The following is a 27,909-nucleotide window of genomic DNA, read 5'->3' on the forward strand; positions in this document are numbered from 1 at the left end:
TACTTCTAATTGGGAATAAGATCTTCTTCCACCCCTGCCTAAATGTAACTAGTCGTTTTAATGTCCTCCATTTCAGCTGTGCTTTGCCTCCTATGAAAAGCCAAATCTCTGCTATGGGGAGAACTTTATGTCAAGATATTTATTTAGCGTTTAGAAACCTTTCTTAGCCATAACACTGTTTCACTCAATCAATTCTGAGTTACAGCTAATGTAAAAATCCTACATTTCATAGCTTCTTCCTCTACCCTTCCATCAAGTTTTATAAAAATGTGGCCCATACTGTTTCTGTGATGCTGCTGACAGTCGAGTTAACAAGTGTCTTAATAGAAGATATGACATTTTTAAAAGAAAGATTGAATATACTTTGTGAAGTAAAGTTAAAGTAAGACCCCACAGAGACACAATATAGAAGGAGACAAGGATAAGGTTAAATAAACTTTATTTTCAAAGCATGTTTACAGTATTGAAAATGTCAGGTTTTTATATCACCTCTTACCCACAGGCAACTATTTACCTTAATGCAACTTTTAGAAAAAAAAAACTCCCTCTATGTACATTCATTCACATTTGAGAACAAGCAAAGATAATATTACAATGGTTTACTGTACATATAAACATATGCTAAAGTGGCCAGATAACTTTCAGGACAGCCTTTTGTACAATGTTAAATAGTAGTGGAGGTTCATATTATTAGAAGTACACAGAGGACCTATGTATGATGTTTCAGAAAGATGGGAAAATAAGTCTTTACGAAATATTTAAGCTGTCTGATTTTTGAAATGACGAATATTTAGATTATGTGACAGTTATATTGGGCATTAATGTATGCGTGTTATTTGTAAATGTGGTCTGACAGTGTTTAAACAAACGAAAACTATCCTTCACAAACCCCTAACATTTTCCTCCAACACAAGTTAATCCAATAATTTATCAAAATCCTCTTACTACTCCCTCCATGTCAATTCACCTGCATGAAAAACACAACACCAAATTAAAGACAGAAGAGAAAAGATAGGCCTTAACATTTTAAAGTATAAAATAAGAGCTTTCATAGGCACACATTGGGAGACTAGTGTGGACTGGAGACTTGGACAATCCAGTCTTGTCAGTAATGGTCTCTTTACAGTGCTTCGCAAAGATGTTACAGCAGAGACAAACTGGGCAAAAATACTATTCTTGAAATACTCAAAAAACTGTTTTGGAGTAAACTAAAATACTTGTTTAACCGCATTTTTTAGGTTTGAATTGCCTCAGACAATTAGGTGCTCTTCGGGCACTTCAAATTTTGTAATTCTTTTTAAAAATAAATATTTCTCCAAGAGTCATCTGCCATTACATCAGCAAACATCCACACACACTCAAAGACCTCAGCCTTAACAACAAGTATAAAAAATTGATATATAACTGTTTCTACTTCTCTTTGTGCTACATTGAAATGATACAGTGTGCATTATGTACAAGCAAACAGATGTCAGCACTTTGGTGTAGGCTTGTAAAAGTAACCAAGAGATTAACATGTTTTTTAGTTGTATTTTTAAAAAAGACCTCCTAAAGATCATTAAAAAAAAACATGTAGGTGAAAGTCACTATCAAGAAGCCGTTACTTTCTTTGTCCAACAGATGGTGCTCTTCCCCCTCAGGTTGCACTAACAGCTGACTTTCATTACATAGTTTTAAATGTAACACAGACCGTGTGTAACCAACTCCACTTCCTTTTTCACCCAATTTTTACTTTTCAACAAACCCTCAACATTGGGCTTAGCCATAAGACCATATCACACTAATCTTAACATGTACTTGAATGAAGACTGGTCTACAAGTGTATACAATGTCCTTGAAAGTGGACAGCAGTGTTTTTTATTTTATTTTAAAGATGATTCCTTAACGTTCCCTGACACAGAGCAAACAATATAATGGCTTGGTCTTTAGTACAGCACGTCAAAGTCAGAGGGAATACAGTCCCCAACACTGCTCACTTAACCAAATCCCTATCTAGAGTTATGAACATGGAATGTTCAAATTACAGTGAGATGCAAGCTCGTCCGCATTAGATTCCGCAAAGTGTCAAAACATGAAACGTACATATCAGTGGAAAACTCCCTCAAGTCAAAACCCTGCTAGAGTACAACTCAAGGAAGAGGTTAGACGTAAACACAAGATGCTCTCCTACAAATCAATGTTTCTACCTTCAGTCCAGAAAGTCAAAACACACACACACCCTCACCAAACTTCACAGAAACAATGACAACACGGCTGTTCTGGCCTACCACCCCATGCCCACAGTCTGCGGAGGAAAATATAGATAAAAACAAAAGTCAGAAGACAGGCCACAAGTTTCTCTCTTTTTCAAATGATTTGGCTCATGTCACATGGCATCAAGGGACATCACTGGCCTTTCCAACTTGGCATTTATTGGTGCTTCAGCAAACAAAGCGGGCTTTCTGTTGCTTTCACTACGTAATAAATTTGGTCGTTAGCTGGGCTTGCCCTCAAGCATTTTCCCCACATATGAGGAAGGTGTCTCTAGGCAAACCTGGCAAGGTTAGTGTTTGGGCCACCTGCGTGTCATGGAAGTGGTTACCATTGTTGTGAATAAAGTGACATTCCACCTCTGCCTGGTGATTTGAGCTACAAGAATAGCTGCCTACAAGTAAAATGATATATATATATATATATATATATATATATATATATATAATTGATATCCTAACTTAAATTAGAATAATTGAACACATTTGGCCGTGTGGGCTTCACATTGTAGCAGTAGTCTTAAATCTGTACCTCACACGTGCCCGCAAATTATGTGGGCTGCTGGTTAAAGAAGGTGTGACAGCAGAGGAGGGAAAAGCTTGTGATCCATTCAATCTTTAGAGATAAGGACACGTAGAAGGGACTGTAGGCACCGAGCAGGACAGACTCTCAGTCTGGCTCTTCCCTACTAGGACCCCCACAGGGCTTTCTGCCGTCGACATGTGAAGCCCAGAGCAGGTAGGAAGGGAGGAAGAGCAGGAGGAGAAGAAGATGAGTGGGTGGGGGCTTTTATTCTGGTAAGTTCAGCGCAGCCACCTCCAGTTTCATTTTGAAGTACTGGTTGAAGCGCAGCACTGCATATCTGGGACAAACAGAGAGAAGAGTGGCGTCAGCACTGAGATTAAAAATGTACCCGACGCGTTAGCTACGTGCAGAAATATCAGACTGAGTTGACACAAATTATATCAACTTGAATGCTTCACAGCTTGTTCTTACACATATGATATGACTGAAATAACTAGATCTGCTTGGCCAAATAAACTGGCTGCTGATAAAGAATCACATGAAGGTTTATTTTAAGTTGTAAACTTACCCCAAGAAATCAAAGTCGATGGTGGAGACTTTGGCCTGAATCAGTGCCCAGAGACCCCAGAAGAAATGAGATGCCTAGACACAGAGGAGAACAAGAAAGGGAGAAACAAGAGATAAGCATGTACTGCGAATGTCGTTTCTAATTACCCAATATGGCACACTGCGACACGCACAAAGCCAGCAGAAGCCCTATGGCAACATCACCAAATAGTTGACACAGAAACACAAATGTTTCACTAGCCCATCCTCCACACTGCCCTCTTTCCCTCTTGACAGTAAACAAGGCTCAGGGGAGAACACAGAGCCTTAAAAGGGTAACAATTCATCAAGAGAGCCTCCCATATGCTGGCCAATCATCATGTACACCCATCTCTCATCAGCTGAGCAGGTAGTGTAGGTGATCCCACATCACTCTGTACTCTGTTTACCGCATCACACTGTAATCCCTGGTGCTGACCAAACACACCTGGCAACACGCCTGGAAAATCCACTCTACAAGCCCTCAGGATGCTCACTGCGCTCCACAAGTGTTTCATTTCAAGTCTTTGACCATTTCCTTCAGCATAATAATTACAAGCCAACTGTTTAATGAGCCACTGCCAACCATAGAGGCTAAGCTAAGAGGAACATTTCGAAATAGCTTAGCATTTAAAATAGCCTACAGTAGTTTCCCCCCCGTAGTTTCTCGTGATGTGATTTACAGCCTCAGTTTATTTTAATTCTGGCATGAAAGCAGAATCTTGTGCCTAAAATATGATGTCTTATTGCAATATTATTTAGATTTGAATAATGAATTGTAAACAAAACATCACTGTAAAATAAAAATAAAAAACTTGTTCATTTTGTAGAAAATTTACATTTAATTTTTGGGGGGAAAGTTGTGTTGTCTTACATGAAAGGATTTATTCCAATATTTTACCCCAACCCTGTATCATTTATTAATAACAATGAATGATTGTCTTTTTTTATTATTATGTTTGTAAGATATCTTATTTTATTTAATATTTTGTATTGATGTATTTTTTTTAAATATAATTTATCTTTTATTTTATTTCATTCTTAAATGGAACAACTATCACAGTATTCAATTTCACACGGGGATCACCAACTTGCTCATTGAAATTCGAGACATGACCTGAATGCTAGTCAGCTGCAGATGTGCTCTAGTGTAACCCTGTATGGTTCTTAATATAATGTAATAGTGCATGTTTAATACAATTGCTTACCAGGGCAAATTTGTTGACTTGGACGTAGAGGATCTCCACCTCTCTGTCGGTCACCGCGCTGCCCTGACCTTTGTGCTCCTTAAAGGCCTCCAGGTAGGAGCGCAGCCACTGCAGCTGAAAGGCCTTCTGAGGGTAGTGACTATAATCCACCTCATTCAGGCCTGCAACACATAAACACGCCGGTTAAACACTCCGTAAACATCGCATACTTGCAACTTTCTCCCTACATTATCCACAACTCACCGGCAAACTCGTTGAAATGGTTCCCAATGTCGTAGGCTTGGTAATTGTACCCAGCGTACTCGTAGTCAATGAACTTTACATGGCCTGGAGAGAGAAGCAGTGTTGTTTAGACAAGAGACACAGGAAGAGGACATAAAATGATTATGATGTGTTTTCCCTTTTATAACTGAAAATGTCAAGGGTTTTCATTTAACACTGTAACTTATTTCCTGTCTGATTGTTCGATTGGGCTAGTAAGCTACTGCCGGGCAAGGAGTAAGAGCTTGCATTTTGAGGAAAAGTACACTGCACAGGAAATGAAATAAAGACACATATGCATTTAAGAAGTGTTCGTCTGCAAATAACTTCTGACATCCAACACATTTACAAGCTCATTGTAAGTCTCTTTGGATAATGCTAAATTACATAATGGTGCGTAACGTGCACTATGATGCTGTTAACGGCGAAAACAATCATGCTGCTAAGATTAACGCAAGTCAGAGTCAATCCATGTATTCAGAATAAGAGAGTGTGGGACATTTTGCCAAGAAGCAAACCCAACCAGATATGTTCAAGGAGGTTTAGCATTCAATCTCCAATGATATCTTACTAAACAGATTACATGTACTTGTAACCCACTTATCAGCCTTTTGTCTACAATACAAGCAGCAGGGATATATTAGCAGAGATGGAAATGTGCAAATACTGATGCAACACATGGCAGGCATACAAACAGACTAGGGGGAAAAAGGAGTACATCATAGGGTGTTTTTTTATGCATGCACAGAATGAAGGGGAAATAGCCAATGCAGAGTTACGTTTGGAAGGCTTGGGGGCTGAAGTGCAAAAAAAGAAAGGGGAGGAAGCTGGTGAAATACAAAGACAGGCTAAAGTGGTGTTTAGAAAAGTAACTTGAGCTGCCAAAAGCAAACGTTAAGCAACACACTGTTTGATACACGCTTTCTCAGAACTTTGCTGACTCACGACAGACGGTGAAGTCGTCAATAATGAGAGCCAAATGGAGTTATAGCTCTTACATATGCGCTACACTTTGGAGTCACGCTTATTTGAAAGGTTGTTTAACAGTCTTGTAAAGTTTACGAGGGTCCCATACTTCTTGAAGTCAACCCACGGTCCACTCGAATGCTTCAAATACATTCTGGGATATTTTCAAAGAGTGTCGCTTCAACATTTTAGATCCTATGTTGTGGTCAAAGAATGTGTTGATTGCATTTGGAGGCTAGCAACTATAATAAAGGGTCGAGGTTAACAAAGAGGGAAGCAGGGATTTTAAAAATGCTGGCGGTGGATCTCAAAATACAAACCCTTACTTTAAAAAAGCCCGGTTGTTACAGAGATATAAACAAATACAAATATAACTCCAATAAACAATACATTTAGTCCAATGTCTCCACTCTTGGTTTTTGTTTTTGGCTAATTTCTTTGGCTTAACATATGGTATATTTAGTTTTGAGGTGGTGCTGGACTACAGAGAAAGACACTTTGAGGTGGGTTACCAGGTGGCGTGTAGGTCCTAGCGGGACACAACTGAACACCTCCGGGCAGTGGCTATAGCCCCCCCTGTGCAGCAGATGAAAAGGTTGGGGCAAACACATCTTTCACACATGCTCACTCTCACACGGACATATCTGTCGTTTTTTATCCATTCTTTCTCTCACACACAGTGTCGAAAAACATCAGGCCCTGCTGCCAACCCTCCCCCGTCATACATGCAAACCTCACTTCCCCGTTCTCACAACACACCCCTCCAATGCTCCCTTCCCATTGGTCCACTGTGAACCCAATAGCGTGACACCTCTGCAGCTTCTGCAAATGACAGAATCTTTTTGAGAGGCTTCCTGTTGGCCTCTCAGGACCCAGTAAAAAGAGTGCAGATCTCCTTTTCTAAGCAAACAGAGTAAAGTGAGAGGGGCAGGGAAACTAAAGCAGCCCGTGACACAGTAAAGAGAGACAAAAAGAGAGGAGGAAGGTTTACTTGATGCGAGTATATTGGCAACTTTTAACCGTGTTTTGGGAAAACTGAGACATATTTTTGAGTTTCCCCCATTTTGGTTTAAGGTTTTATCAATAGAGGAAGTGGTGGGTTTTGGTCTCACGTTTGGCAGACAGTGGTTTTAACTACAGCTGAGAAGAAGTGACAGGAAGCAGCCTGGTATCTAGTCAGTCTTTTATCGTGCCTACTGTTTTTAATTCAACCAAGAATGAGGATGTGTGTAGATGGTATAGAGCGCAGCAACAAATGCAGAAACTGGAATTAAAGTCATGGACTTGGTTTGGGCGTGGTCTAATCGCAGGCTTAATATGTAATGTGATTCAACTTACTGTCATAAGGGAACATTCCTTTTGATTCTGGCTTTTAATCGTCATTATGTCTAAAACAATGACTTAGCCTTAATTGATGTCTGAAACATGATTCAGCAGGTTTTGCAAAGTATGCAAAAATGTACAGGCTAGAATGTACATGGTTAGAAAGAACTCAAATGAAAGTGCGAAACATTAGCAGCTCCCTGTTAGTTACAATTGATTTTCAAGAATATAGGGAGCTCTTGATGTCTGTGCATTTCGAATGCCACCAGGTATTAAAGTAAGCACTTATTTGATTTGCAAAACCACAATTCAAATCAGATTCTGCAGCTGTCTACTGTGAGCGACGGTGGCCTTAAAATGTGCTGTGGTCAAAGCGTTTTTGCAGAAGCATGTTTCAGCTTCAAGCGATAAAGCTGATGCTATTCAAAATAATTATTTATGTCAACAAAACCCATGAAAATACCAAAACCAACAAGGCTTTTTGTACGTCTTTTAATATTTGCCAACTGCACCAGCCTGTCTGCGGCTCTCAATACCAAGTCCCGTCATACATCGTCAACACAAAACTCAAAAAATGGGGTCACAAAAAATGCTGAAGCATGAGTAAACAGTGAATCTATTGACTACTTCAGTAGCGGATTGTTGCCTATTTGGAGCACTGATGAGTGTTTATGGCAGCGGGACGATGTGTTGGATCAAAATAAACTACATTAATTGTGTTCATCATGTCAGCCAGTGAAACAGTGTGGCTCACTGTTGCTGACGACAAAGGAGCTCTTATCACGGAGGAATCAGCTATATACTGGGTTTTGACTACACAGGCAATACTTGTTAATCTGATCAATTCAATGTTGGTTTCGATGTTTTTGATGGGATTTGTCGTTCACAAGAAGTACTAAGAATATCGCCAGACACATCCTTCCACTTATACGGTCTGCCCAGTGATCAATATTGATGCTAGGAGTAGAAATTGCCGAGTAGGGAGCAGAAGTAGCTTGACACTTTAGGCATTTGGCAGGTGCTCAGAGTGACTTAAAGCAAAGTGCAAACCTTAAAAAAAACATTAGTGTAATAACCAGCATCGTATGTAGCCTCTCTACTGTCAGAGGGAAAACCCGAGTAGCATTGGAGGGAAATAGGTAGTAACGTGGCTCCTACTGCTGCCATGAACTCATCCCGATTAGCCTGAGCAGAGGGCCGACTACACGAGGGCCCTCAAAGCCACCTTTGCGTGAGGTTTGTCTCTCTCCATTGCCTCCCCAGGGCAGGGCGGCGCAGGGCAGCCATAGCCTCGGCTGTCATTCCTATGGGAGAAAGGCTAGACACAAGGAGCTGTGAGAAGGGCCCCGCCCCTCGCCGCGAGCCGACGAGGGGGCTGACAGCTCTGAAACCCCACCACCCCGCCTCCCACATGCATATAAAACCCGGTACTCTCGTCTTTCCCCGCCTGCTAAAGCAAAGTTGTACAAGTTTTCCTGGGGGTGCTTGATCTTCATCCAAAAGAAAAAACATTTCTAAAGCACCAAAAACTTGTGCTGTCAATAAAACTTGGTATGTTGTATGATGTAATGGCATTGTTTGTTCAGGCTGATTACTGTGGTTCTAGGTTTTCAGCACAGAATTAGAAAGACAGAATAGACAAATGTATTTAGAAATGATTACAGGGACTCTCCCAGGATTTAATAAAAAGCTATGGATAATTAGAATCTTAAAGATCAAATCTGTTATTCAAATGAATAACAGATAATTTGATTAAATGTGCTTTTTGTATTTGAGGTAGACACACAACCTCCAATCAACACACATATTGTGATTGTGTTTATCCCATTTCAAATTCTCTGAAAACAGATTTGAATAATAGGTTTGTCTTTTCTCACCGTTCTAATTCTACGCCGGCAGCCCAATGCAAACACTGACAATGAGTGAGGCATGTGACTAGGGTTGAGGAAGTGCAGTTAATGCAATCCTACCTGAGCGCAGAGACCAATGCAGTTCACACTACAACACAATTCAGTCACACAGTAACGTCTTTGACTACACTTGTGCAGTTAATACTCACCTTCCTCCGCATTATAGATTATGTTTTTGCAGAGAAGGTCGTTGTGGCAGAGAACTACGGGGGAGCCCAGCACAGACAAGCTCTGCTGGAGCCACACCAGCTCTTCTCGGAGGCACCGTTGGCTGGGCACCTCCATACTCAACCTGGAGGGGGCACAGGGGAAAAAGAGGGGTGTTAATAGAAGGACCCGTGATTCCAATTTGGCCCATTTAGGAGGCTTTAATTAAGATTTATTGGGAGTTCTGACAACTGCTTGCAAAATAAAAACCCTCACGTAGCACCGGCTGCTTTCTGACTACCCTACAATAGAAGAATGGCTACATAGAGTTCTGTTCGCCAAAAACGGTATCATTCGTGTAAATAATGAAAATCTAGTCAAATAGATCGTCAGACGGCAGAGACAGCTTTGTTTTTAGGGAGCTCTGAATAAACAGAGCATGGATGTCCGAGGGTCTGCCGGTGGACGAGTGGCAGGCAGCAGGCTTACACTGAAACTGTGATTTCTGAATTAGATCGTACTGTCCTTTTTTTTTTTGTAGAGGAAGCAAAGAAACCGTAGGTCTGGATTTATTCGAGGTGCAATATATGACTCAGAAGCTTTAACACACAAAACTATTATATTATATCTAACACTTTGCTCAAGCACAGTGCTACTTGCAACCGCTCACATCTATATCCTTGTAAAATGTTTGTTTGTTTTATGCAAATAAGGAATTGCCTTTGTGATGCTGACATTTTGTTGTACCAGGATATGATCATGAGACAGCGGCAGATGATAAACAAACATTGTGCAACACAAAATAGAAGAGGGCAGGTTTCAATACTCGTGGTTGAGAGCTACACATCAAGTTGTCCACACCTTTTCCATTGTTTTTGTTTCACAGAAATGAACTTTTCAGAAGCTGCGGGTGTCTAGAGTCTTATTTATGATTTGGGCGCCTCCTCGGAAAGCTACTGCCTGCAAAGTCAGCACTTGGTTATGGATTTATTTTGAGTGCCAAAATATAGGAAGGCTGTTGTTATTGCAAACACAAAAGGTCAAACAAGAAAGACTCAATGGAGCCAAAGGGCCCAAAATAGTCTTAACTCAATCGGCCTGTATTGTTTGGTGTAAATACTGAAACAGAGGTAAAGTAAATTTGAGGATAAACATATGATTACAAGGTCTGTTTATTTGTGTGTGATGCCAGGAGAAAGCAGGAGGCTCCTCGTTGATATTCGCTGTAATGTTAACTCTCTTTCCAGGAATCCTATAACTTTACAGTCACACCTGTCGAGAGCATGAAAGGAATTCCACAAACGTACTCATACATGCTGGATATTTACCATGGAGAATGGAAACTCTTGTGTTGCGTCACTGACTGAACTAATAAAAGAGGTCCACGCGGAGATAACAGGAATAGTCATCAGGCAAGCCATGAGCCTATACTTGTCATAATGTGTTCAACAATCTTTATAATTCAACTTATATTTTGAATCAGTATATTGCTTTTGAAAGGGTTGTTCTTTCTTTGCTTGTTTTCACATCTCGATATTTTTAATTGCTACAACTCAAAGGTTATTTGTCGAACTACAGCCAATTAAAAAGCCTGCCGATAACTTGTGCACTGAGTCGTGAACTGTACAAATTGTTCTATACATTTGGCAACGGCAAACACGCACATACTTTCTGTGCCTGCCAGAGAGGAAATAAGTTCCATTCCCAGCTGACTGAGGTATTCATAATAATTTAAATGGGGCAAAACAAAAAACAAGGGCTGTTGTTATGACGCATGCGTAAAAGCAAATCAGTATTTGCCTACAATTTTCCAACCACTTTGCTTCATTTCAGAAGGCCACGTCGTTGTGAAAATATTGATGTATCGGAATTATGATTCTGAAGTGTGTCAGGGCCTTTGAGGCAGGTTTTAGTGAGCAAAATATTTTACATGGCCTCACCTGGCATTCTTCTCAGGGTCCTTGAGGTATTTGGGGATGAGAGCGAAGTACTTGCCCATCTTCAGCCACAGGTCGGACTGGGGCACCCAACCGTTGTGGGCGTGGATGACATGGTACTTAGCAAGCTGCTTGGCAATGAGGCTGTAAGGTAGAGAAGAAACAAATTAATGTAAATTTGAAGTAGAGCAGCAAACAGAAAAATGTGACTAGTCTCCAGTCTGGCAATTCAGTTGTGAAGGAATGTTTTAGGCATTCATTAGTTTAAAAAGAACAAGCATTTTAGTAACAGAAATAGTGTTTAGACCTAATAACAATGTTTTAAAGAACCTAAAGTCTGATACAATTTCTCAATTCTACAAAAACTCACGTTTTAACAAAGTTAGTATACATCTATCACGTGTCCACATGCCGCCTGGCTAGTTGTGGAACGTCAGTTTTCTAAACAGTTTTATATTAATGAATAAAACAGTGGAAATGATCATTTGTACAAGGTTCAGTTAATGACAGATGTTCTCTTTTTTGCTGGGCCAACAAAAGACACTTTCAGGCAATGATTGACAGCTTGTGAGGGAGCGGGATGTAGCATGAGGGTGGGTATCTGTTAAACCTGCACGACTAGTCCGCCGATTTTGGTGACAATCGGGTGGCTTTGTTGAAAAAAAAAATCCTGACCCTTTGCTGCATGAAAAAGTAATATTTAGTTTTTACCTGAACACAGGCGGGCTGCGTATGTGCTCAGGTTCCAGGGCAGTTCCTTGCAAAAATTCATAACAAAGGCCATTGTTGAAGGTGCAGTATAGGTGTGGGGCACAGCGATTTGCATGTAGTACTCTGAAACTTTTCACTTCATTTTCCCGGTCAACCAACAATTCTGTTTTGTTGCCATATATACGGACCAGAACCACATCCTGCAGGAATGCACCAACGTAACAGCCCAGCAGCTTATTGGTAATCCCATCTGTGAAAAACTGCAGAGAAAAAAAGGGGGAAAGCAGAGAACAGGTGAATCAGGGGTAAAAAAAAACATCATTATTTGTCCTGTGTTTCAAGAATCTAGTTAAACGCCTACAGTTGAACAACAGCGGGACCAACCTCCGCATTATACTATTTAAGTACTGTGAATAAAATCCTCCCTTGTTTTGAGTATTACGTAATAATTGAGGGGAGTCTGTATCTGGCAAGCCACACCAAAGCAAAAAGGAATTAATGTAGCATTAGAAAGTTAAGGCTTGTCTGAGTTGATTTAAGCTGTCTGCCATGATGCTGGGAACATTTTTGGGGACGGGTGGAGGGGGGCAAACATACCAGCCCTAATTGTTCGCTGTATAAGGGAGTGACTGTTAAAAACAGGACAGTGAGGAATTTTATTTTTCATGAGAAAGCTATGGTAGGCATTTGCTGAGTTTCCACTTCGCCCCTCATTGATGAATATAGGCAAAGGGGGTGTTGGAGCATGTGACCAGCTCCCATCCTCAACGTGTTTACCAAATGGAGCCACACCCCCTCTCTCTTACTGTAAAGTGGAAATATTTCTGGTTGTTTGCCCAGGCTGTAATGTTTCACACTTTTTAAGCCTAAAACATGTTAATGTTAGGGACATACTGTTCCATTTTCTATTGCTTTACTTAAAAATGTTTGACTTTGGAAGTCCGAATAAGACACTTGCAGGATTACATTAAGTACTCTAGCGTCAGGTTCCATTTGTCATCCGTGTTTCTTCTAGAAGTTTACAGGAATAGACTATGTACACCTCGTCAGCCTTCCGACCAATCTCATGAACTCCAGAAAGTCTCTATCATTCTATAATTATGATAACTGTGGGCTATTAAGTTGACAGACACACATCTCCTCTGACTACACGAATACCTGCTTTTACATGTGCCTTCGAGGCTTATGTAATTAAATATTTGAGTTAAAGTTGATCACCCAGGTTAACGTGTATGACTAGTTTTGCAAACTGCGTCAAACGCGTTATGGATGCTATTTGCAAAACGGGTAGATGCCCGCAGTAGTATACCATGATCATGATTTGCAATGTGGGTGTCAACAGCTATTTGATATTTACATTAGCATATGCTATCTTTATTAAAAGTTGGTGTCGTGTGTCATTTGCACATATTAGTATTGTACATCAGGTGTTTCATATGGGACTAGGTTGCTAGCTAACATCGCTATTTGTAAATAACGCAAAAATAGGAATTTAAGATTAGATAAGATTAAACTCTGATCCTTTGTACATACAGATAGTAAGCACAGTTAATTACACATTTAAATGGTAGGTGGTAAGGTGGGTCCTTTTTAGCATTTGGTGCCATTATACATTATTTTGAATTGAAAAGGGTTAATGCTTCTTTGTAAAACCTTGGTTTTACATGTTTAATCCCCCTCTAGCATAACAAAGCAATGCTATATACCCAGGATATTCAAAATTCTAAATAATCACTCAGATTTTAGCAGGCCACACTGCCATGTCCCAAAGCATGTTAACCATAGCTGGTATTTCCAGGCTGCGGGAAATGTCATAGCAAACAGACTTAAGATGCAGTACAATGTTACAATATAAAATAAATAATCGGCACCTTGAGTTTGACCTCGGATGGCTTCCAACTGGGTCTCAGCTCCTTGATCAGTTTCAGAGCTCCAGATCTGTAGTCGCTTTCGTCTACTGTCACATCTATTTTGGGCACAGTGGGAGCCTCGTCGGGTACGTGAATGTAGTTGGCCATTGCTTATCTTAATTTCTTGAAATACGTTAAAGTCTGACGATTATCGTAATGTACGCAGCGGCTAAAAGCTGAATGTATGAAAATATGTGACGAAGGCTGGGTATATAATGCTGTAGTCTTCGGTGTGTGCGGCAACGCCTCTCAAAAAATCCCACCCACAGAAGAAAAAATACTCTCGCAATGCATGCCGGTAGTCGAATGAATCACTGGAAGCGCGTGATCAACGGGTCAACGGGCACCGTCGGCGGGGCTTAGTTATTGAAAGCACGTAAAGATGCAACGTTATGCTGTTACAATGATGACCATCAATGAACAAACAAAAAACATTAAGACACACACGATTACGAATTGAACATATAACTGGAAATTCTTCTCAGATAATATTTCCATTCGCAAGACATTGATGGCGACACACGAGCATTCACTGGTAACGCACTACGCTTCTGACGTCACATCCGTAGTCTACATGAAATTAGCTTTTTTGTCACGAAGTATTTCAAATGTTAAACACAGATAAATACTTTTGAACTCAAATTCAACCGGTTTGCTTGTCTCATACAAATACACCTGATGTGTTAGCGATAAAGGTAAAAGCTAATGCATTTTTGTTCCTATTAGTGGCTGTGGGCCTAACGATTCTGCTGTGTTAAAGCGCTACCCTAACCCAATTGTTTTATTCTTCATTGCATTGCACATCAAGGTAACTAATCACTAATTGACTTATATTTATGGTCTGGATGACAGTATGAGAACATGTTATCCTTATCCCTTGTCAAAAAGATTCAAGCTGTTTTTCCTATGGGCACATCGTCATTCCCACTGTATCTTGTTTCTGATCCATCTATGATTAAATATATATATGTCATTTAAAAGGAGGTAGAATTACTGCATGCCATATATAATTCAAACGATTAATCTTTGCAAGAAGGAATCAGGTCCATTGCAACTTGCAAAAACATATGTGGAACCCTACCTAGGTTTAAAAAAAGCTCCACTAGAGAAAGCACCCCCAAAGGTTCCCCATGGCCGAGCCCCTCTAAATACATATCTAAATATACTTCATAACAATGGTGGTGTATTTCCATCTTGACCATTAGCCAGTTCAGCCATGTAATATCTGTTTCACGCTGGCATACAATCCATGCCAGGTCTGACGAGTTGCTTGGTAACACACTGTAAAACATTACAAGGGATCTCATTGCACCAATAGTCCCATCATCCATATCCATCAGGGATTTAAATGTAATCTTGATACGTGTGCCACTACTGGGCAGTGTTGACCCAACTTGTAAACAATGCCCTGCTTTCCACCCACACTTGTTCAAACTTCCAGGTGGGAGGTGTAGTTGAAGTATAGGGTGTCATCCTACCTTATTAGTGTCTCTTTAGTTAAGGCGTGGTTTTAAATTTTGCAAAAGTTCTAAGAAAGGGAGCATGTCCCCATAAACTCCTAGTTACTAGTAGGCCTAGTAGGTCACATACAGACACAAAGTGGCCATAACAACATTCATCAGCCAATAGAAGCAGCTAAATCATTGTGGGCAGGTTCCCAGAAAACAAACATCTTTAAACACAAACCTACAGGCAAAACCAAATAGTGGAAATGCGTGTTTAACATATTTTAGTCGTTCAAATTCTCCTTGTGGAGATGACTCTTTTCACTTTTCGTCTAATGTTTCTTATCCCCGTAAAAGGGGATTTTCAGGGGATTTCTAATAGCAACATCTCCAAACGCAACGTGTCCAAGGAACAAAAGACAGCATTATGTGAGCCAGATCATGTATTTTGTTACAATGGTTGCTGAGGCACAGGAGGAGCCGTAGTTGCTGTTAAGGTTGATATTTAATCAAGAGTCACTAAGATAACATAGCAACAAAAAGATTATCTTTATTCAATGCCATCTTTTCCTAAACGTATCACTTTCTTTGTGGAAAAAGTGACTGATTCCTGCCACTGTCTCATTTATGAAGTGATGGATTTGCATTCACACTACGAATAAATGAAAGGTTTTTTAAAACATCACTTAAGTTCTAATTGAGTACTCGGTTTTGAAGATAATTTATTTGAAAGCAAAGTAATATTCTCAAATTTACAAGAGTCTTAATAAAACCATGATCATTGCTACTTCATCAGAAAACTGCTTCCCCTGGCAATACAACAAAAAGAAACCGACAAACTCTGACAGGATAGGATGCACAATTCCTTCACAAGTCTTAAATCACACCTCTCATGCCTAATCAAAGTAGTCCTCTATATCAATGTTAGGGTTAAGCAGCTCCTCTCCATAGGGGGTCAGATCCATCTGGTTGAGGATCAGGTTCTCGAAAGTCTCCTCCAGGTCTGTTTCCCCGATCAGCACGGCTCCCACCATCCGACCTCCACTGAGAATGACCTGGAACAGAAATACATGGGTAAATTGTGTGAAAATGAAATTACAAATGATGATTTTTCCAATAGTGGGATGAACTCAGTTTGATAACATGAGAAAAGACATCTACAATTTGGAAAAAAGCAGCTGATCCTGTTTAGCCTCTGGCTCAATAGTAGCATAAGGCCATATCCACAGAAAAACAGTGTTTTCTTTCACACAGCTACAATTAATCAAATGGAAAATGTTACCGATGGCATTTGTACCACAGGAATGTCTAACAGCATCCAAACAGCTTGTGATTTTGATATTGACTTCATAATTGCGAAACACATCAGCTGTAGGTCTAAAGACTTTGGAAGCAAGGGCCTTTACTTTGGAGGTTCCAGGGTAAAATGCAGGTATACAATGTAGTAGCTAGTTTACAAGCTTACACTAGTATATTAAAAAAAGCGAAATCATAGGCAGACAATATCTAATAGGTTGTGAGATTGAATGTTGGAAAATAGTCCTACTCCTGAAAGTATAATTGACCAATCAGCAATTAAAACAGACTACAAAAAGAAAGCAGAATAAATCCAATACCAAAAAACTATATACATACATTTTTGTTCATAGAGATAACTGCTTACATTTCAGGCATGAGTGTGTGTAAAATAAATCCATTTTGATATAAGTAATTCAATATTAGCAAATGAGCTCTACATAAATTAAATGAGCATTGTTGTAAATATGGCAATCAATCACACTCAATGGAAAAAGTGTGTTGTTTTTCTCTTTGGTGTCACCTTGACATACTCCAGGCCTTTGGTACAGCGTACCAGCAGCTCGTGGTTGGACCCCAGCCCCTGCCCATTGAACTTCCCTAGCAGGACCACCTGTGGAATGAACAGGTGGTTGTTAAAATCCACTGTGGGAATGAGCCTGGAGGTAGGAACAAGATGAAACAGAGACTAACATTCAGCCTGAAGCCCAAACTTTTTTTTCCTTTTTTGTCTTATGTAACTGAGATGAGTTTTTTTCTTCTATTACAACATAACATTTAACCTTTTCAACTCTGATTCAGCACACTTTGTATGTCCTTTTTTCCACATCAACTCGTAAATAAAACTAAATGCTATCTTTAAAGGTGTGGATGTGCTTCTTCTGGACAATACGACATTGTGGTGCATGTGAGGGGATGTTATTGTTATTAGATCAGGACAGTGACCAGGTTACAATGAAACCTGATATTGGCCACATTACAAAAATTGGTTGTGAGCACTTTATCTGAATTGAGCACTACGACTTTTGAAGTGACCTTGAACCGCCTCGAAAATAATGGTTATAATTTGTATGGTAGATGATTAACATATTAGTTATTATTTCACACGCACTCCCCTGCAGCAAAATGTCACTCACCTTGTAGTTGAAGAATTTGGTAATGTGTGAGAAGAGTTCAAAGCAGAAGTCCAGTTCTATTGGTTCTGACAGGACGTGTGCCGCCATGCAGCGTCCGGCGTACCAGCCCATCTGACGGGCCTGAGTCCACAAACGCATCTGCACACAGCACGGAACAACTTGTTTTCAAATGTTTAGGTGAAATTATAACATTCTTTTTCAACTTCTCAGCTTTGCAGCCATTTATGGACTTATCTAACACCTTGGTGAAACATTGTTATTTTTAGCTCAGCTTCCAATGCCCTGGGAACTTAAACCTACACTGACAAAATTCAGGACAAACTGCCAGGTGCAGTGTAGTGGTGCTGAATGCAACCTTTTATATCTGGCCCTATTTCCACATTGCTCATTTAAATTTGTAGCTTCATACTTCTTTAATGAACTGAACTGAATCAAATAACATTGGTTTGAACTGAATTGTGGGCAGTATGTGAGAACTGAGGATGCAGAAGATATGTATCAAAAATAATTTCCAGGTGGCGTCTTCACAACTTTAGTATCATGCCATAAAACAAACAAGACACATAATCAGACACTATCCTGTGTACTACAGTGACTTGTCAGTTTACCTGCTGCCACATCGGGCTGTGTTCCCAGCATGCAGTGCACACGTCTCCAGCAGCATACACGTCTGGCTCTGATGTCATCATGTGGTCATCTACCTGCAGGCCCCCATCATCTGCCAGAGCAAACTAAAAAAAATGTAAATCATAAAAAGATATGATTACGACTTTATAATGACAAAAAGGAGACACAAAGCAATATGCAGAGTATTTGATGTAAAACAGACATTCATTAAAGGCTTGCTGTACCCAAGGTAAGACTCCCATTGGGGATTCAAGTTTAAAGGGACAGTTCACCCCAAAATCAAAATGACTATTTTTTCCTTTTGCATGTAGTGCTATTAATCTATCTGGATTGGCATTCAGCATATGGAACTTAAAGCACCAGAAATGCATGTACAAAAAACTTAACAGCTTTGTATTTTTCCAGAATTAATGACCAGACATCTCTACAGTGAGAAATTACACTGCAGTTAAAAATAAAAATATTTGCATTTATATTTTGGGGTGAAGAGTAATAAAAGAAAATCTATCCTTTAGGGACATCTAGAGGTCTAAACACCCAACTGCATCACTTAACATCCAATATGGTGTACTAGATAGAAGATCCAGACTGAGTGTTAGCCAAAATAAAAGGCCAACACTTTCTAATTTCTCTTTAATAACCAGCCTGCCCTTACAATTCTTTTAAAACATGGTCCTTTTGACGATGGCAGAGCTAATACTCGTTGAACAAAATTAGTCTCGACTTGCCATTGGTTGTGGTCTACTAACTAGCTGTACAGTTTCGTGACCGTAGGAGGGATAAGAAACTGAAGGATTTATTTTCAACAGAGACCTTTTAGAGCAAATCTTGTTTATTTGTCATATATAGGTTTACTTACATTGTTGCCATGGAGAAATGGCTCAGTGTTTGGCACGACACCGGTGGCACTGACCACAAGATCACAGCCATATGTTTTCCCGTTGGTCAGTTTGATGTAAACTGGCCAGGATCCTACTGATGGAGAGAAAAGCTTGGAAAGTGAAACACTGAAGGGGAAAAAGGATGAGTCAGATGGAGCAGCATCATGTCTGGTTCTCACCATTCTCAGGTCTGAGTGTTTGCTGAGGGAAATTGAGCAGCTCCTCAGAGGTGAAGATCTTTTCCACCTCACACTGATATTCCAGTGAAACTCTGCGGGTCCCCTGAGCACACACCGGCAGAGAAAAGAGGCGGAGGAGAAGAGGAGGAAAGTATCACATAGCAGAAGGTCATAACTAGATGTACAGACCTCCCTGCTTTAGGAATGCCACAGAGGCTCTATTCATAGATAAACACACTGTCTCACCTGCTCTGAACCTTGAAGATTTATCCCTTCATGCCAGTCTGGACCGAGGGCACTGCCAGCCTCTGTAGAACTAGAACCTTGCCTTCGAGCATTTCTATCTGAAAATACACATTCAATATTTATGTTGGGTAGAAACATTCCACTAAAAGAGAAGAGGAAAAATCCACATGGAGAGAATAAACCTAAGATTGACCTGCTGTGAACGTGTGAGATCCTCCAGGCGCTGGTTCCTTCGTGGTGTAGCGAGTTCTCTTGCAGGGAGAGGCTCTTTCTGGTTTGTCAGCCTCCAGAGATGGGATGAGGAACTGTGCAGCCCCCGCATCAAAGAAGGTGTTTCCTATGGCCTTGTCCTTCACAGCCCAGATCACCTCACAACCCTCCACTTCATACCTGCACAAAACATGTTGTAATGTTATTTCAGGAGAAACATACACCATTCTTTTATTTGATTAACAGTATTTTGATCGTAGTTCACTTACACTAATTCCAGTGCAATCCCTCCATTGCCAACAACAACGATTCTCTTTGCCTTAGATAACCGCTTCTGAAACTCCTGAAACCAATAAACAGCAAAACTGGTTAAGCCGTCACGTGTTTTTTTGCTGTTGTTATTTAACTTCTGACTTGTGTTTTCATCCAATTGCTTTCAACTGCTGGGATTAATGTAATTTATTTTAATTTAATAAGGCAAGATTATGTTCGTTCTTGACCCCTGAGAACAGAAACATTCACAAGATCTCTAAAAGAGAAACAACACAACTAATAGAATAAGTAAAAAGACATTTAAAACAACTGCAAGAATCATAAAACACACCAGATAATAAAGCTGGTATTACATTGCACAACATTATGCAGGTCTTGTATTCCTCTTATTTTTTAAAACAGACAACAATAAAGACACTTTAGCAGCTGCAGTTATTTGAAATGTTATTGGATGTACATTGGAGTCAATGCCCAGTGTTTTAGATATGACTGTATCTTAGCAGAAACATCACAGAAATATTCAACACATTCACATTTGTTTGTTCTTTTTCAAAATGCTGATAGTTATTGTAAGAATGTCTTATAATGTCAGACCTGCATGTCGATAAAAATAGAAGTATCCAGAGTGATGGGGTTGTACCTGGGCGCTGTCTGTGTCCCGTATCCCCAGAACGTAAGGGTTGTCCTGGGTTAGGAGTTTTGGTCTTCCCCCGCCGCAGATACACAGCTTCTCATAACCAAAAACACGGCCATCTGTAGTTTCCAATGCCTGAGAAAAGAAAGAAGAAATGGATAAAGTGAATCATTTTCACATCAAGCTGAGTGTTTAGTTTTTCCTTTTGAAAAAAGTAACGCTTCTTTTTACAAACTGGTTAGATTTTTGCTGTCTAATCACAGTCCTATTACACTGCTCTTAGACCACATGCTGTAACCACATGTCCACAAGGTGGCAATACTAGACAGATAATAGTAAATAAACCGTATGTTGAGATGTAGTGCAAGAAATCACTGTCTGAATGTTATTGTTAATACATTTTAATCAGTAAAAATGTAATCTGGATTAACAGCATGTGTTGCTTAAGTTACAGTTACATACACATATTGTTCTTGTTAACTAATGAAGCAAATCCATCCAGATACAACATCTTATTATCCCCATTACACACTCCAAAACAGCTACTTACATGTGACTGTGTGTGAAGGGATTTGACAGCAGAGTGGATGACAGTCAGGTTGGGAAACTTCTCCTCCAAAACACTTGATGGTCGCTCCTCAACATCAAACTCTTCCAGTGTCTTGGACACCTTTGCCAAGCCAACCCCCCAAAAAAAGTACAAGACAAGGAGAATGGCATGTGATTGATATTTCTAAGATATTTTCTGGTTATCCGTTAACTGGATGAGAGAACAAGGAGGCCACCATGTCAGCTGTTAGTGAACATATACAATATGTGTTGTTATAATGATGGTAACCATCATCATCATCATCATCATCATCATCATCACCACCCTGACCTGTTTGTAGTTGGTCACTGCCTTGATATGAGGGCTTGCTGTAATCAGAGCAACGTCAGCTGACGGAATCTGTGATGACAGCTGTCAATGAAAATTAAGGTTAATGTTTAGTACCTACAACGCATGAATTTAAGTAATAAAGCGTATGGTTAATATGTTTATTCTGTAGAATCCTACACATGAATTCATATTCACCTGCTCAACACATGTGACACCCGCAATGCCGCCTCCTACGATGACAAACCTAAATGTTTTCTCTTTTCTTTCTGCCATTCTTTAAGGTAACGGCTAAGCTAACGCTATCTAGCTAACACTCCTTTTGCATTTTATGTCTAAATGGTTGCTTTTATATTGTTCTCTCTGCATGGAGACGTTGATAAACATTTCAAAAACCTATTGGCAATTGGTTATATAGTTAACATGCTCTTAGTACATTATTGTGATAGCTAGCTGACCACCTTTTGCTTTGGCACATGACAACCAGAGGAATGAAGCAACGCAACTTCCTTGTTTACACTTATCTACGGCAAGCAGCAGGACACTTTTCAAAGCGCAATTCTTGCAGTAGACTGTTAAATACAGGATGTAAAATGTCAATCCATGAAGCGTGTTCAGTTTACGGGTACAGCTGTTCCGGGTGACAAATTGAATTAGTTTTAGGCGGAATTAAGTATTTTGCTGTGATAAACACTATTCCACATATCTGCTGTGTGAAATCACAGTCAAGTATTTCCTCTTTTAAACCTAGATTAATTAATCATGTCCTAATTGTCATTTTCAAATAAAATCATAAATGTATTTTGGTCCAAATAACTGGAATATAGGCCACCTTTTTGACCAAGTTTACAAAAAGATAACAGGAATTAAACAGCTTTTCGCTTCCTTTAATATACAAAGAATGATGTACTAATACTTAATGCATAATTTAAAACGCTGCTCTACAGTGTTTATGTGCATCTATAGAAGGACAGTGTGAGTGCATTACACACACACACACACACACACACACACACACACACACACACACACACACACACACACACACACACACACACACACACACACACACACGTATATATATTTATATTTAGATCACCATTGCATCTTTAATGTCAGAGGTTAATGTGGTCACAAATTATTGCTAAAATTCCATCAAAACATTCATCCCCCGTCATTACTGCAGTGATAAACAACTCCCCACCGGATAACAGTTGAAGTAGCTACAGTGCCATTTGTGGTTTTACATGAAGTAAGCGACAGATCTTGACACGATCCCCATTCTCTACCAGGGCGTTTGGGGGATAATTGCTCCATTGTTTTTGGATTCATCAGCAAAAGCCGGCACTTATTCTATTTTTGAAAAACCTTTTATGCCGGTGTTCACCATGCATGGGAGTATTGATGTCAGTGTCTGAGATGATTAGGTCACTGGTAATCAAACACAGGTTAATGCTGTGCGTCATACCTACCCTCTTGATTTTCATTAGGTTACCCTAAATAACCTCTACAGAATCACATGACAACATTGGATACAGTACATTGATCATAAATATAAAGGAATTTGGATAAATGGTGTTTCTACCTAAGTCAATAGCACTAATTTATGCAACATCATTTATATTTAGTCATTGATAAATAATGGGTTTTTTTTCTGGATGAATTTCAATAAACTGTGGGGCTCATTCTGGATTTAATAAAACTACTTTTTCTTTATACCAATGCCACAAAACACTGTACAATATCACCAGGAGTTAAATTGGGATTTGTAAGGGGTAGCCCGGGAAAATTGGGGTTAATAGCCTCCATTATTGAACACATTATGGGATGACAGTTAATTAACCCGATTTTATTTTTCAACTACGACTGTAAATGCTAAAGGTTTTTATTTAAAAAGTACACATCCACACTAACGTCTTTCACATCTTGACTAATGCTGTCAAAATGAACACTTATATAAGTGTCCTGCAACAGGATATAAGAAACAACAACAACAACAACAACAACAACAACAACAACAACATGTAAATCAACAAAGAAGTATCAGTGATCCAAATCATTGGTTACTCTCCATCAACAGAGAGTAAAACTCCATGTGAACAACATGTGATCACCTCCCCCTCAATCAATTCTATTTGGGTTTTAACTGGTTATTCACCAAAATGCAAAAAGTAATTTAGAGAAATATTTCATGCAGGAAAATGTGGTGTTTTTAAAATTAATTCAGAGCAATAGTTGCTAGGATAGCTGTTTTGGCAGCCTTAGCTTGAATTTTGCCTACTTCTTTTCTTGTCTGGTCTTCCTTCTGCCAGAAACTGTTAGCTTAGCTTAGCATACAGACTGGAGTTGTGAAGCAGCTAGCCTGGCTCCATCCAAAGGGAACCTAATCTAGCAACCATCACATGCAAAAAAACTCAATTCATTCATACATTATGTTTTTAAGTGTCTAATCCTTACATAAACTTGAGTGTGAAAAGTAGAATTTGCCGTTTTAGGGCAGTTGTGTGTGTGCTGGAACACAAGTGACGTACTAGCTAGCTGTTGGACCTTAGTCCTTATCATTAAAAAGCTGACTTAAATAACACACCATTATGTTACGTGTCTTACTGCGTAAACTGGAGTGATAAAGGACCATTTGCTCGGCACTTATGAATCGTACCTGTGATTTATTAGCTCACCGTTTCCCCTCTTTTTTCAGTGTTTAACCTAAGCTAAGCTAAATGGCTACCAGTTCCAGATACATTTTAAGGGAGAGACTTCATTTATAGTGAGTGAATAGCTTAAGTGATATGCACAAATAGATGAGAAATATAGGTAGTCTCTGGGGATAAGACCTCATTGTGACATCATGTATTTTATAGCTGTTGGTGATCCATAAGTAGGGCTACAATAGGAAACTCCCATATTGAGTATATACACTGGTTGTGAATAAGAGAATGTCAAAGATATGGATGAGATGAATAGAAGAATCGGTCTGGGCTCTGGGTGTGAATATGTCTGGAAGTGAATGTGGTGAAAGGGGGACATCTGACAGCTTAATTGCTGCTAACCTATTCAATCGTCATGTAAGATATAACGGCTGTCTGCTATGTGATATAAAGACACAAGAAAGCAGGTTAGGTGACAATTTCATCACATGAAGGCAGTTCTAGGCTAGAAATTTGATTTCCCCAAAACTATTCCTGGAAAAGGTTGTGCAATAAGGTTGCTTGAAGCTCGTAAATATTTTTTAAAATATATTTTCACAATTTTATTATCAAAATCAACATTTATTTCATTTGGCTTTACATTTTTTTCCTTTTATTTATTGTTTTTTATTTACTTCTTTATGCCATTGCGAAACAGCATCCACAGAGTCACAACACACACAAAGCCATAACAAAAGAACACATTGTATTTGAAGGTTTAAATTAAAGGCACTGTTTCTTATAAAATAAACAAGATGTTCATCATCATCATCATTAACATCAGTGTCATCTTCATTAACTTCATTCTCACAATCATTGTTACATAAGATGTCTGGTTATATCATCAGAGCACTGGGATTGCTGGTGGAGGTTCATCAGCTGCTACTAGAGAGGCAGGTAGCTGGGGGGCAACAGGAGCTCCCTCTTTCCGTAGGTGCCAGATCCCACATTGGTCGGTGCGTAGACGGTGCCAATAGTGTTACTGGAGCGCACCAGGAAGTCTGATAGCCTTTGGGTGACGCAGGTGGCTGTGTTGCATTTTCTCTTCTCTATGCGGTGGCTAAATTAAAGACATCACAGAAATCATCAAACATCACAGTACAGAGAGATGGTTTTTCATGTAAGGATGCTGGTTTCCATAAATGTCGTTACCTGTCCATTGCTGTGAGCCCCCTCTGCGGCCGTGTACCCACAAACCTGAGGAATGGGTTGGAGATAAGCCCGGGAGCTAACCAACCGTCACCGTCTGTGAGATCACTTTCCTGCTCGCTGGATGAGCTGGGACTGAAGTACCTGCATTACAGAGGGAAAAAGGGCCAAACCGTTTTCCACTGATAGCTGATCATACCCTCTTCAAAACATCCACTAGTCCCGAGAGCAAGAACAAAAAGTGGGCACTTAGCTCCTCACCAGTTGCACTTTCCCACACATGAGCACAATTGGTATCCATCTCCAGTGTTATCAATGCCCTGATGCTCCTCACACAGAACATTACAGCCCTACTTATCACACAATCTCCATGATATTCAGCTGCTTGTCTACTGACCTCAGATCTGATATGAACAACACTTTAGCCAAGTGAAACCGTTTGAACTCAATCTTATACCACTAAATGTGTGCACAGCCACATTGTAAATGGACTACATTTTATAAAGAGCTTGTACATATAGAAGTCAACGTTCACTCGTTCACACACAGGCTGCCAATGTGCCACCTGCTCAAGGAAGACTAACGTTAACACACATTCAGACACTGTTGGCCACGCCATCAGGAGTAACTTGGGGTTAGGTATCTTGCCCAAAGACACATGGACATATTAACTGACTGCAGGGGCTGGGGTTACATCACTTCCAATTGAAGGATGACGACACTACATCCTGAGCAACCGCCCCCTGTACGCACTTACCTGTAGCGTGGGGCAGCAGAGACGCAGCGCAGCAAAACAAGCAGCATCAGGAGGAGCACAGACATCTTCAAGTTATCCATGTTGTAGGGTTATTACCTGAATCAACACAGCAAGAACAGCACTTGATTCATGGTTACAGAAGGCAAGCGAAAGCAAGTCAATTCATATTTTGCATGCAACCAAAAACACTTGGCCAAAAATAGCAGCAAGGACACCAATTCAATTGTATCAGCTGAACCTAATGTAAGAGTTCAACATACATAGATGTGTTTAATTTCAATTTATGACAACGGATAAATCTTGCTTAAAAATAGAATACACAATTAAGAGATTTGCTCTATATTTCAGTGATGATTATACACCAGCACCTGCAAATGCTCACTTTAATAGCTATAATTAAGGGGGCGATAAACAATATTTCTTTATATGGATTTCATTTGTTGATGACTTTGAATGAATAACTGATTCATGTACTATGTACGTAGAACAACATTTTAAACAATATCCCTCACTATTTCTCTAAGGCCAAAGCAATGTCTTTGAAATGCTTGTTTGATCCCGAGTCATAAACCCACATATATTTATTTTTACATTAAACACAGCTGATATGCGAATAGAACATTGGAAATATTGGACATTTTGAATTAAAACGAAAACAGCTTCAAATCAGAATAGTTATTACTTTGTTTTGTGCAAACTAAAGCTTCTTTACGTTATACCTCAGAGTAGAACATATTAATATTGTATATATGATGGTTTTTTATCATGCATTCTTACAATAGATACAAATATTCCCACATTTCTACAGCATCCTTTTATTGCCCTGTTGTGCAACAAGTCCTATTTAAAGTGTCCTTGAAAACAATTTACATCTTCAAATAATGAAAAACGGTAGTTCTGTTTTTTTTTGTCAAACTAAAAGAAAGACAAAAACACCCTGAAAGAGGTAGAGATTTAAATTCAAAGACAACTATTTGTATAGAATTAAAAACAACCCATTTGATTATAAAAATGAGGATCCTGATATAATCCAACTAATGCCTGAAGAAAGACAGAGAACTTACTTTGTGTTGTGTTAGCCAGTAACCAGCAGATCCCAGTCTGTCACTGAAGCAGTCCAGGGGTTTGTCGGACTGTCACACAAACCGGCTCCAACAGTTATAGGCTCATCTCTCAAACCACTTGTGACATCAGCTCTGTCCAAATATAGATCTGCATTTTCATTTACACAGAATAGGGATGACGAGGGGGGGGGAGGGGAAACCTAAGAGGGTCTTACATATGCCATAAGCGCACTCGGCGTTACTCTAAAGTACACTCTTAAACTTTTACACACGCAGACAAATGGTAATTTCCCAGTGAACACACACAATCACATGCACACAAATCTTTGTACGTCAACATCCTCATCATCACCTTCGTCATCAGCCCCAGAGGTTGGACTGACCCACGGTAAACCTACACCAGGGAGAAGAAAGTTGTCTTTCTTTTTACCTTGAGACACGTAATAAAGTTTTAGGTCACCAAACTGTGGCCCTCCTTCAGACTCCCTCTGGGCTTCATGGACGATGAATAATGAATGTGAAGATGAATTATCGTTAATAATGAATGGTGTCTCATTATTTTGAAGGGACACGTCACAAACAAAGTACTAATTAATGAAGTGACGGTAAAACTGGTGAGTAGCATTTAACATGACGTGACCTGCGAAAAATGATCAATTAGCATTCACTTAAGCTTTATGCCAATATTAACAATGTTTAGTAGTTATTCTTCACT

The 27,909-nt window shown here is 39.6% G+C and overlaps 3 protein-coding genes across 4 annotated transcripts; all 3 read right to left on the bottom strand.

The window, feature by feature from the left end:
* Nucleotides 1-422: 422 nt before the first annotated feature.
* etnk1 (ethanolamine kinase 1) lies at nt 423-13,995 on the bottom strand. Its single transcript, XM_063905807.1, has 8 exons — nt 13,695-13,995; nt 11,824-12,083; nt 11,116-11,256; nt 9,178-9,320; nt 4,812-4,895; nt 4,569-4,729; nt 3,344-3,417; nt 423-3,112 (listed from the first exon to the last, which is right to left on the bottom strand). Exons 1-8 carry the CDS (start codon nt 13,839-13,841, stop codon nt 3,040-3,042), a joined length of 1,083 nt encoding a protein of 360 aa, XP_063761877.1. The 5' UTR covers nt 13,842-13,995; the 3' UTR covers nt 423-3,039.
* Nucleotides 13,996-15,883: 1,888 nt separating this feature from the next.
* Nucleotides 15,884-22,041, bottom strand: pyroxd1 (pyridine nucleotide-disulphide oxidoreductase domain 1). Of its 2 annotated transcripts, none has more exons than XM_063905047.1 (13): nt 21,736-22,041; nt 21,541-21,621; nt 21,211-21,330; nt 20,667-20,795; nt 20,023-20,096; nt 19,737-19,933; nt 19,544-19,641; nt 19,298-19,400; nt 19,097-19,209; nt 18,219-18,341; nt 17,611-17,748; nt 16,998-17,087; nt 15,884-16,233 (listed from the first exon to the last, which is right to left on the bottom strand). In XM_063905047.1, the coding sequence occupies exons 1-13, from the start codon at nt 21,811-21,813 to the stop codon at nt 16,075-16,077; spliced, it is 1,503 nt and encodes a 500-aa protein (XP_063761117.1). In that variant the 5' UTR covers nt 21,814-22,041; the 3' UTR covers nt 15,884-16,074. The 2 variants fall into 2 exon arrangements, with proteins under 2 accessions (XP_063761117.1, XP_063761116.1); XM_063905046.1 differs by having other exon boundaries at nt 19,097-19,212.
* Nucleotides 22,042-24,855: 2,814 nt separating this feature from the next.
* LOC134879485 (islet amyloid polypeptide) lies at nt 24,856-27,253 on the bottom strand. The gene is made up of 4 exons (XM_063906028.1): nt 27,195-27,253; nt 26,131-26,226; nt 25,377-25,517; nt 24,856-25,284 (listed from the first exon to the last, which is right to left on the bottom strand). Exons 2-4 carry the CDS (start codon nt 26,208-26,210, stop codon nt 25,110-25,112), a joined length of 396 nt encoding a protein of 131 aa, XP_063762098.1. The 5' UTR covers nt 26,211-26,226; nt 27,195-27,253; the 3' UTR covers nt 24,856-25,109.
* Between the last annotated feature and the right edge of the window lie 656 nt (nt 27,254-27,909).

The sequence above is a fragment of the Eleginops maclovinus genome, chromosome 17, assembly GCF_036324505.1.
Source record: "Eleginops maclovinus isolate JMC-PN-2008 ecotype Puerto Natales chromosome 17, JC_Emac_rtc_rv5, whole genome shotgun sequence".
Classification (NCBI taxonomy): Eukaryota; Metazoa; Chordata; class Actinopteri; order Perciformes; family Eleginopidae; genus Eleginops; species Eleginops maclovinus.